Genomic DNA, 11,703 nt, shown 5'->3' with positions numbered 1-11,703 from the left:
GAAAAAAAAAAATACCATCACAGCCGCGTTCCCGCGCAGCGAGCGGCAGTTAACCCGAACGCTAACACTAGAGCGCGCCGACCCGTACAGACGGTCGCGCACGTCGTACCCGCGGGGCACTACAACAACAGCTGCTGAAGGTACCTTTCTACGGAATAATAATAATAATAACAACAACGGCGACGACGACGAAAAAACTCGCACACGCCGCGTACGGTAAAGTTTTGGCATCGCGCGCCGTCCGTTGTCCCGGGCCCCGCCGCGCACGGTCCCGCACGCACACTCGCGCGCCCACACGCACGTACGCGCGCGCGCGCGCACACGTCACAACACCGCCACAACTCGATCGTTGGCCGGCAGAGTCGCGACCGGCGGCGGCGGCACAGGCAGTAGACAGTCCGCTGGGCGTGTTTTGGTCGTCGCCGTCCGACGTACACACACACACACACACACACACACGCGCATCTCATTCGTATACGCGCCGCCACCGTGTCCGCGTGTGTGTGTGTGTGTGTGATTGCTCGCCCGTCGACGACGACGACTCGCGACGCGCGACGTACGGAAGACCCGAGACCACACTCGACGACGCCACCGCCTCACGCACACCGCACGACACCCGTCGCAGCCGCCGCCGACGACATAGATTCGAGAGTTGAGCTGCTCGCGCGCGCGACAGGCCGTTCTCATCGCCGTCCCGTTGGCGTTTACCCGTCGTCGTCGTCGTCGTCTCCCGACCGCTGCTTTTCGTCGTCCACGCCGGACACCTCGTCACGGCGGTTAGCTTTCCCGCGAGCGACGCCACCGCCGCCGAAGCTTCGTCGTCCGTTCCACACGCGCCGCTAAACAACACAAAGGTGAGTCACGCGAAACATTCGACTGACAGCTCTGTCGAGTCACCCCACCGCCACCGCCGCCCACCCGTGGGTGGTCGGCAAGGGTTGCCGGCGACTCGTCGTCTCTTTCCTCATCAAATCGTGTCCGATGTGTGTACCTTATGGACCACAAGTCGCACGGTCGTCGCGGAGGGGCGACAACAGAGGCGATTTTTTTGATTTAAACCAACAGATATTATGCTTATTCGATATAATTCATGTGTACCCGACTGCTGTTCAACGATGACTTACCAGAAAGTCTGGATTGTAAGACATCTGGTATACGCCTAAGTGTATTATAATATGATCGTGTTTTATGTCGACAGCAGTCGGTGGTGTCCGATAAGTCAGCCGCACTTTTGATATTTCATACTGTGCGATTTGGATTTCTTAACGTGCGGACTGAGCCTTATGGCGGCTTACACGAGGGCTTACTCGGATGCACGTGCACCCATTTGCATATCAAAAGAGTGTTCCGTGTTGTCGGTTTCTGTTTGTGTTCATATTTCTCATAAGGTCGATTAGATAGACGTATTACAAACTATAACAAAACAAGCATGTTTTGAAACGACCGTTTAAAATATTATCTGTCATTCATACATTAGCAAACTGTTCTGTACGTTTGCACGCAAAGTGTTTTGACCTTATACTGTCATACTAACTCGAAAATAATTTTAACATGACTAATATAAACAAATATTTATATTTTAAACGATTAAGTGTAAAGATAAAACAAATAGTCAAATTATGGTTAATGACTTGATATAAATGGTTAGAGTGTTATTAAGTCAAAATTTGCCAATTACTTTTATAATCATGTCTTCTATTTTAAACTATCGTTTAGACATATAAATAGAGGTTTTAACGACTTGAGATAAAAATTATAAATAGTTGTTCACATAAAAAGTAGATACATATGACAGATGATAATATTTAAATAAAATGAGGAAGGTACAATGTCAATGTCTAATACACAATATAATACTATAAAGACAAAAAAATTAATAATGCAAATTTTACATTATATATTTTTTGGTAATTCACAGAATAATTTTACCAGTGAAATTAATTAATTTTTAATAAATACTGTTTTATAGTTTATAGTGTTTACACTCATTTAATTTTATAACAATTATTGTTATAATATTATTATAGAGAAAGTAAAATTATGTAAAATAAAATTGAGAATAAAATGATAGACTTTGATCCCTTTGTTACCATATAATTAAATTTAAATAATAATCTTTGATAATTAATTATAATCTTTAATCACTTATGAATCATTATAATTTTATAAAAATTCTTATTTGTATTTTAATCCTAATCTGTTGATAAAAAATACAAAAATTAAATGGGTACTTGATTTTTAAAACACTAAAAAAATGTATTGTGTAAAATTGTTTTGGTAAATGTATTACTTACGTTACTACAAAATAGTATAACAGTATTTTACTAACCTAATACAATTGAGAAATTATTTTACTTATCTTGTCTGTTATTATGTATACGTTTAAAAGTTCTTTGATAATGTTTTTTATTGAAAAGAAAAAACAGGCTTCAATATCTGAGGTTATTAGTCTTGTTACATTAGTAATTACATTTAAATGGTACAAGTTTAACATTTAAACATTTATAAATCATGTATACATATTAATTGTCAAAGGTCGTTTATAATATTAATTATTATTGAGTTGTCTTAATTTAGGTCTTTGTCTAAATTGTCTGGTATTGATAAGGTTTTCCAAGTGTTACGAAGATCTGGGCAGTCTTGGATGGTTGGATTTCGTTGGCATTTATTGCATTTGGGTGTTAAATCTTTACTAATTAAAAGTGTGTGGGTCAAAAAAAAATGTCCAATTCTCGCTTTGGTCGAGTGACTTCTTGTCGTCTGCTTAAATTTTGGGAAATGTGCCACTTTTCGTGCATTTTTTTAAATCTTTTTTTATTTGTTGTAGAATCCCAATAGCTTTGCCATGCCATGTTAATTTTTTGTTTTATGGATAATTTAATGTCATTTACCGGTATGTTGATGATTGTAGGATGTAAGATTGTTTTGGTCGCTGTATTTGCCAACCTATTGGTCATCTGGAATCCACATGAATTGAATTCTATAATTTTTTTGTTGAATATTTTAAGATGTATATTCATATCATTTATCATTGTGTTTATCATTCCTATTTTGTTAACTATTGTTAAATTCTAAATGATATCTATAGGCAACTCTTATAATAATGTAAATAATGTAAATATAATGTTGGTACAAAGGAAATAATATTTAGTTGTTAATACAAAATTAAATAATTTTAAGTAATTTCTTAAATACAAATGAATTACTTTTAGTCATATATACTTATTTCATTGGTTGAAATGTGTTTTTTGTCGAGTAATTAACCTATAATATTCTTTGGTATAAACTATAATTCGTTTTAACTTTTTATAACAAACCCTCACTTAAATTATATAAAATGAAAATAACTTACCTATACATTTAAGTAATTAAATTTATGTATATTTTTTTATACAATGGGTTGATTAAAAATGAATATTTAATACCTATCTAAGTAATTTTAGCATTAAATACTATTTCAAAACATAGTTTAATTATTGATCAAAATAAATAGATACCTACTTATATTTAGTTGTCTGTTTGTTATAGTTAATATTTGGTTTTTTACACATTAATGCACTACATTAAATATGTACGTATTATTTTATTTGAAAAAAATAATAAATGTCTATTGGTAGGTTATGTTATGAATTAGTTATAAATTCCAATTTAAATATGCAGGAAATTTATAATAGTAGTTAATCGTATAGATTATTTAGGACATGCTTTTCTATAAATTAATTATTAAAAATATAACTTTCTCAATTATATTCCTAGATTCCTGTATAATTTTAAATAACTTTTTATATTACCTACCTATTAATTTAAATTTGAGTTATAAAAGTAAATTTATTGCCAAACAAAAATAATATTTGTGTGGGTAACAGACAACAGTCGTCAGTCATCATGAACATAATTAAATTAAAGTTTACATATCATTATTTTGTAGTTTTCAAAATTCCTATTACTTAAATATTGTTAAAGTCGTGTTATAAATTATTAGTTTAAATCTTATTATGTTATATGTTGTGATTAATATTTAATGTTTCATTTATTGTTCATGACCACTAGATTTGTCCACTTAAAAGATAACAGTCAAATTACATTTGAACTTTAATATGTTTATCAACAAAACTGTTAAATTAGGATCTAGAATATTTTAGATATGATATGTTAAGTATAATATTCCTTAATAGTTTAAATAATATTTTCCCTACTTCTAGTATATTTTGTATTGGGACTTGTTCAATTAATAAAAAAATATGCTGTGTAGGCTGAGGTTTAAATTAAAATTTACAATTAGTAATGACTAATGAATCAATGATTTTAACAACTCAATAATGTTATTTTTTTATGCAACTATGCAAAAGTGCATAAATGTAGTCTACATTTAATATTATTTTTACTCATTATGTAGGAATCTGAAAAGAAATATTTTGGTTGTATTTTAAGTGTTATACAAGTATTATTCAAGTGTATATAGGGTGTCCGCTGTATCCAGATGTGCCTGTTTTTTGAAATTGCCCTGTCTTAAATTTGTGGCGGTGTCCTAATATTAAATGTTTATCATCAATATACATTAGTATTAGTACTACATAATTTTGTAATTGTATTACCCGAGGGTCAAGACATTACCTTTCTGTTTACTGGTACTCATTTTTTCCATTTTTGTCGTTTATAATGTTTGTGGTTTATAAAACCTGTTGTATTTCTATAGTTTATTTATAGGTGAGCAATAGAATTAAGCATTTCCACAACTTTATTATTCAGTAATTTATCATTGCACCATAAATTAACATTTGATAGGTACATATTAAACCATTGATAAATTAATTAGCATGAAACAAAAAGAATTGTTAAAATTAATAAAATAAAATTCCAAGTACAATTGATATAATATAATGCATTAATACATTATATTTACTAATAGATAAAAATAAAAATAATTTTTTTTCATAGAATAATTTATTTTGTTTCACTTTTTTAGTCATCTGATCTCTTTAGGTGTATAATATTAGTTAAATACTTAAATTTCTATTTAAATAATGCTTTTGAAATTGTGTATAATATGATAGTTTAGACTGCTGAGTACAATTCTGAAGTAATATAAATAATTAACATTTGATAATGATAAATAGCAATTTTGTTCTGATTTCATGGCATAGACTTATAATATAATATTATATTATATTATAAGTCTATGTTTCATGGTAATGAAACTATTAACTGATAACATTTTATATAAGCTTATTATAGTAGTTAGTATTTATTAATACAGGCACCCGTATTAATTATTTTAAATAATAATGAATAAATGTGTTAATAATTGTTTTGATAATATAAATAAATAAAATGTATAATATATAACATTATTATTTTTTATTTTCAGAATATGTTTTGTCAATTTCAATGCATTTAAATTTTCCTGGACAATTAAAGTATTGCTACAGTTATACTAAGTCCATACAGTTATGTTGGAAGCTAGATTGTTAGCTGCCGATCGGGAATCAGCTACTTGGCAAGGCAAGTCAGCAGCAAATAACATACGTCCACCGCCACACACACCTCATCATCATCACATGTCAGCTATGAGACCAGGTAAATTTTTTTCACATTTTTGGCTTATACTTGTTTGTTTGTTTTTTAATAAATACATTGGTTTTTAGTAAATAAATCCAACCAAGAAGATAATTGTTATGTTGTGGCTAAATACGACTATGTTGCACAAAGTGCCCAAGAATTAGATTTACGAAAAAACGATCGTTATTTATTATTGGATGATTCAAAACATTGGTGGAGAGTTCAAAATGCTCGTGGATTTTCAGGTTATGTGCCAAGCAATTATGTGAAGAAAGAAAAGCCTTCTCTCTTTGATAGGTAAATAAAATATTTACTTAACATTTTTAGTAAATAACTACCTAAATTAAAAATAGTTATAATTAATTTGTTTTTGTAATTTTCACTTTAGCATAAAGAAAAAAGTTAAAAAAGGTGCAGGTAACTCTAGCACTGGTAGCAAAACATTGCCATGTAGTAGTCATGGCAATGGTCGTACTGTGAGTGAATCTCCTTCAATGGCCAGGCGTTTACCTGCTGATCCATCTGAAGCAATAGGTACAGCTCTAGTAAAGTACAACTACCAAGCTCAACAACCTGACGAATTATCTTTAATCAAAGGAACAAGAATATTAATTCTTGAAAAGAGCAATGATGGGTAAAGCTTTTATACCATTGATGACTATATTTGCTTATAACGATTTATGTATAATTAAAATGTGAAACTTGTTCACAGTTGGTGGAGAGGTCAAAGTGGTTGTATGGCAGGTTGGTTTCCTAGTAATTATACCACTCAAGAAGATGACAATAATGGAGATGACATGGGCCTCCACACATACGCAATGGCCGAGAATGTGTTGGACATTGTTGTCGCTTTATATCCATTCACAGGTACATCTGACCAGGAATTGAGCTTTGAAAAAGGTGACCGCCTGGAAATTTTGGAAAGACCTGCTGCTGATCCAGAATGGTACAGAGCTAGGAATGGCCAGGGCCAAATTGGCTTAGTACCAAAGAATTATTTGCAGGTAAATAGTTTTCCGACGTTTAGTACTCTAAAATAAAATATGTTGTCGTCATGGATGTTATAAGATAGTTTATTATGTGAATTTGTAAATTTAAAGGAACTCAGTGAATATTTAGCACAACCACTGATTCAAGCAGCCAGTAGTGTACAAGTTATTGATAAGCCTCATCTGGTGGGAAAACCATGGTACTACGGAACAATTACTCGAGCTCAATGTGATACAGTATTGAACAACAATGGACAAGATGGGGATTTCTTAGTTAGAGACAGCGAGACTAATGTATATTTCCAATTTATATTAAATACTTAACATAACAATTTTCAATATTGTTATTATTTACTTACAGGTAGGAGATTATTCAGTGTCTTTAAAAGCGCCAGGACGTAATAAACATTTCCGAGTACATGTCGAAGGAGCGTTGTATTGTATTGGTCAACGCAAGTTTCATACACTTGATCAACTTGTAGATCATTATCAACGAGCTCCTATATATACCAATAAGCAAGGAGAAAAATTGTTTTTGGTCAGAGCATTGCCTCGAGCAAATCCATAATGATTAAAACATCGGTAAGTGTTGTTTCTATGATGACCACAATTCTATATTTTATACTTTAGTGTAATAGTATTTTAAAAATATCAGAATTTATTTAATTGTTTGGTATGAACTCAAATAAAAATGTTAGGATAATTAATGGGACATGTAATATATAACTTATTATTGTTTTAAAAAAAGTGATTTTATTGTATTAATTTAAATCATTTGTTTTTATTATAAACACTCGAGATAAATCATAATAATTGTATGTGTATTTTACTAACAACACTCTTAATATAAAATTGTTATCTGTTTATTTTTTTTATGTATACATTTATTATAATATGTATGTTAATAAATATTAATATAATTATATTGTGACTATTAGTTTTATGATAAGTTACAAAGTTCCATTTATTTTATAACACTATTAATGATTTGCTAAGTTTATACTCTGGCCTACTTCTGGGCGAACCTCGGGAGGTGACCAAACTTGTGCATCCAATTTCACATACCTATAACACTGGTCTTGGTCGTTGTCATCAGTCTACAAGCGCAAAATATGTGCATTGTTATGTGGGTCAGAGTGTTAAAATTAATAATTGTGCTTGTGGAATTTTATAATTATTTATAACATTTAGTAATTCTGTGTGTTTAATATTTTTATTCTCACATTAATTGACATACTTATAATGTAGTACAAACTTGCTCTATAATTTAAGTACCAATAGTTAATTAATTAATACCAATTAATTGAGTAATATAAATCTAAAAATACTATTTTTTAATTTGTAATGAAATTGTATCTACTTATAACAAACTTAATTTTGATTATTTATTGTAAATTCACCTGAATTAACCTGTCATCTAAGGTTTATACAAATTATTTTAATTTAAAGTTGTTGTCAATAGGTTAATATTATGAATCACATTTTAATGATATTTGATATGCCAATATATAACTAATAACCTGTATAAAAACAACTTTTTCAGTAAACCACATGCCCTGGTATCAGATAAAGCTGATATTATATATTATTATATAAATATTGATTATTATTTAATATCTATAAGTAATTACATCACTACATATTATTCTTTACTTCATTTATGAACAATTTTATTTTTAAAGTTTTGACAGAGTGAATTAATTAAAAAAATTTTAATAATTAACCGTATTTCTTTTAAACGATTTGTTAATTAAAAAATAAACATTTAGAAACTTAAAGTATTTTTTGAATTAAATACAATATAATTATCTTTTATTAGTTACTCAACTATTGTGTCTTAATTCACTTGGGCTTAATAACTGTACACTAGACCAGTGGTTTTCAACCTTTTTGGATCCATGGCTCCTTTTGATTTTGAAATAAAATATACGGCTCCCATACGAACATTTAAAATAATCAAATCTACATTATTTCATAGTGAAATAAATATGTAATTATTAATAATATGAAACATTTTTAAACAATAATAATAATTTTAATATTTAGTGGGACAGCTGTGTTTGTTATTATTGCATAATATTATAAAATCATGGCATACATTATTAAAGCGCAATTCATTTTTATCAATTGTTATCTCATTTTTTAGATCGTCCTCAGAGAAATAATTTTGGAATTGAACAATAAGTTGTAATAAGTGTTCCATAGATTCTATCATGTTTTTATTTTTAAAATTTTTAGTTTCTATTGCGAACGTGGCCCCCTTGATAATAACCGAATACTCCCCTGGGAGCCGCGACGCACAGGTTGAAAATCACTAAACTTTTTATCTGAAGTTAATTTATTATTACTTATCAGTTATTTTGTTAATCTGTTCATTATTTTGTACTATGTATATTGTATATTTAAAAATCATTGTTGTTTAATAAATTGATTGATGATTAAATTCAGTTGTTTGCACATTAATTAATGTATATATTTTTTTTATATTTTTCAGAACAACGAAAACCGTAAAATAAATTGATGTGAATTTATATCAAGAAAAGTTATAATTTTATGATATTACATAGAAGTGAACTCTCCATACGTTTAATAATTATAATAAGGAATCAAGATATATTAAATGTGTTAAATAACAATTATAAAAACTATTCAATAGACAGACTAGTCATTTAATAAGTTTTCCCAAATTATTTTAAATATTTGTTATCTTTTTGATTTTTTTTTTTTTGAACATTTGTTTCTTTGAAAACATATGAATCTTATTTCAAATACCTCTCTTTTTTTTGTTATAAAATAATTATTATTTCTTCATAGTTTGTGTTGTTCCATAACCAATCACTTCAGTGCTAAATAAAATAGTGATATGACTTGCTCTTGTTCTATTCATAATCTGCTGTGAAAATGTGATAACGATTTGTATTGCTATTTTGTATTTCGACTTTTTTAAAATTATAATAGTTTTAATAATATTATACGGTATATTGTCATTATGTAAATGTAAATAATGTAATTAATAATAATAATTATTATTAGCATACAGTAGTTAAACATTAAGAACTTTATTCTCTAAATGTTGATGAACAAGTTTCTTATGAAAGTAAAGAAAAAAATCAAATAATTAAACAAGGAAATTTAAATCATAATTTTTTATTTGTTTAATTCTTTTATTTTTACTATTTAAGTAAGTTTAATATAATAACACGCTACTATTATCCAATATTTCTAAGTACCTTATAAAAACTATCACTACTAGTCATAACCGTGTATTTTAAATAATGTATATGGTTACAAACAATTAATGTTTGAAAAATGCCTATTTAATGTACATCACTGTGTTATATAATAATTTTGTAAACAGAATAGCGCTTTTTATTCAGATCTCGTCTATATGTATAAAAAATGTATATGAACATTCAGACTTGATGAATTTGTTCATCGATTTACTACACCAAATATCATCTTTAATAAGTTTATTAATAGTATATGAATCTATAGTTATGTAAAACGATGCTCTCTTGAAAGGGTGTTGACATTTTTGTTTTCTCTTTTTTTTATGACTCGTAGGCAGCATAATTGTATTTAGTAAAATTCATTACACTGTATGTAATTTTTCTATCATTATGTTTAATCAAATTAACAGTAAACTTACTATTTAATTATTATATATTTTATTTCAATTTTTTTTTTATCAGATGTGTCAACTATTTGGATCATTAATCTTATGGTCTAGTTATTCCTATAATATAATAATAATAATAATAATATGTGTATTACGAACTACAGTTAGGTGTCTTAAAACATTGATATACATTTTGTGGTTATCGAATATTTTTTAAAATGTGTTGTAAAATGATAATCTGAATTTGACTAGGTTTAGTATTTTGTATGTTTTTATTGATTTAAAAAAAGATATTTTGATGTGTATAACATAATTTTTTTTTCTTATTTTATTTTACACGTAATTTGTATAATTTTTTCTCACAATATGTAAATAAAAGTAAAATGTCATATTTGAGTGTATAAAAAAATGAGACTTGCATTTACTTTTCTGTCAAACTATATATTACAGGTCTACAGATACATTTAATATCAATTTTGTATTTATTTTAGTGAGTAATTGAAAATTATTATCATTCTATTTTATTTGGTATAGTTTCTATTATAATGATGGTTGTTGGAAAGGGAGATAATTTGTATAATATATGCCTTAGAACAATTATATTTTTTACTTCCCTCCGTGTAAAAAAAAATGATAACCTAACCAGTAGATGTTGTAGAATTAATTGTTAGGCGACATTTTAATTTTAACTTAGTATTTCTTAATAAAAAATAATCTTAAAAAGCTGATTTCAGTGGTATGAAATTGGTTTTGATATTGTCTTCGATTTAAGTACGGTTTCTACATATTTTATACTGCTTTTTATTTGGCTAATCCGAATAACCTTCATATGTTTTGTTGAACAACGTAGTATACAGTTTTTATAAGAGCATATTTCAAGTTTATAACCATACTAGCCACTAGGAGATAAATCTTGTGGAAGTATCCTTTAGCTGTCATCACACAAAACTTTAACAATTTGTTACATTATGAGGACGTAACGCCTGCATTTGTTATATGTCTTACAAATGTGTAATAAAGCAACTTTACTTTTAGCAGTTCATGTTTAGCTTTTTAGCTTTGTTAAGTTTAAAAATTAGAGTGAATTGACCTGTTAATGTGAAGTGAATGAAATTTAATGATAAGAACCACGGAACAATAATTATATTATTGTATGATTTTTATATTATTTGTAAGAACACTATCTCTGTAATGCAAGTGTAGGGTTTTCTTAATTGAAATAATTAATATTTTTGGCCAAATTGTAACATTCTATTTTTTTTTTTAAACCTTTGGTATTAGATACACTTTTTTTTTAACTACCTAATTAATTTAAAATTGCTCAAATAGTGGTTAGTTCATTTATTTTTCTAAACTTAACTGGTTCAGTGGTTTTTGCCTATATAGATAACTACTGCCAAAACAACTGGAAAAACACGTAAATATTCTGTAATACTCATATAATTCAATACAGTGTAAATATATTAAAATATTCTTCCAAGATCAACATATTATACACAAATATGCAAAACAAACTTTTTTCAATAGATTTTACTA

General features: G+C 28.8%; 1 protein-coding gene across 1 annotated transcript; it reads left to right on the top strand.

Moving 5' to 3' along the window:
• Positions 1–451: 451 nt before the first annotated feature.
• Positions 452–10,895, top strand: LOC132926289 (cytoplasmic protein NCK1). Its single transcript, XM_060990634.1, has 8 exons — positions 452–854; positions 5,369–5,577; positions 5,646–5,856; positions 5,948–6,193; positions 6,272–6,563; positions 6,660–6,842; positions 6,910–7,130; positions 9,043–10,895. The coding sequence occupies exons 2-7, from the start codon at positions 5,451–5,453 to the stop codon at positions 7,114–7,116; spliced, it is 1,266 nt and encodes a 421-aa protein (XP_060846617.1). The 5' UTR covers positions 452–854; positions 5,369–5,450; the 3' UTR covers positions 7,117–7,130; positions 9,043–10,895.
• Positions 10,896–11,703: the final 808 nt, after the last annotated feature.

The sequence above is a fragment of the Rhopalosiphum padi genome, chromosome 3 (assembly GCF_020882245.1).
Source record: "Rhopalosiphum padi isolate XX-2018 chromosome 3, ASM2088224v1, whole genome shotgun sequence".
Classification (NCBI taxonomy): domain Eukaryota; kingdom Metazoa; phylum Arthropoda; class Insecta; order Hemiptera; family Aphididae; genus Rhopalosiphum; species Rhopalosiphum padi.
This window is presented reverse-complemented; position numbering and strand designations above follow the sequence as displayed.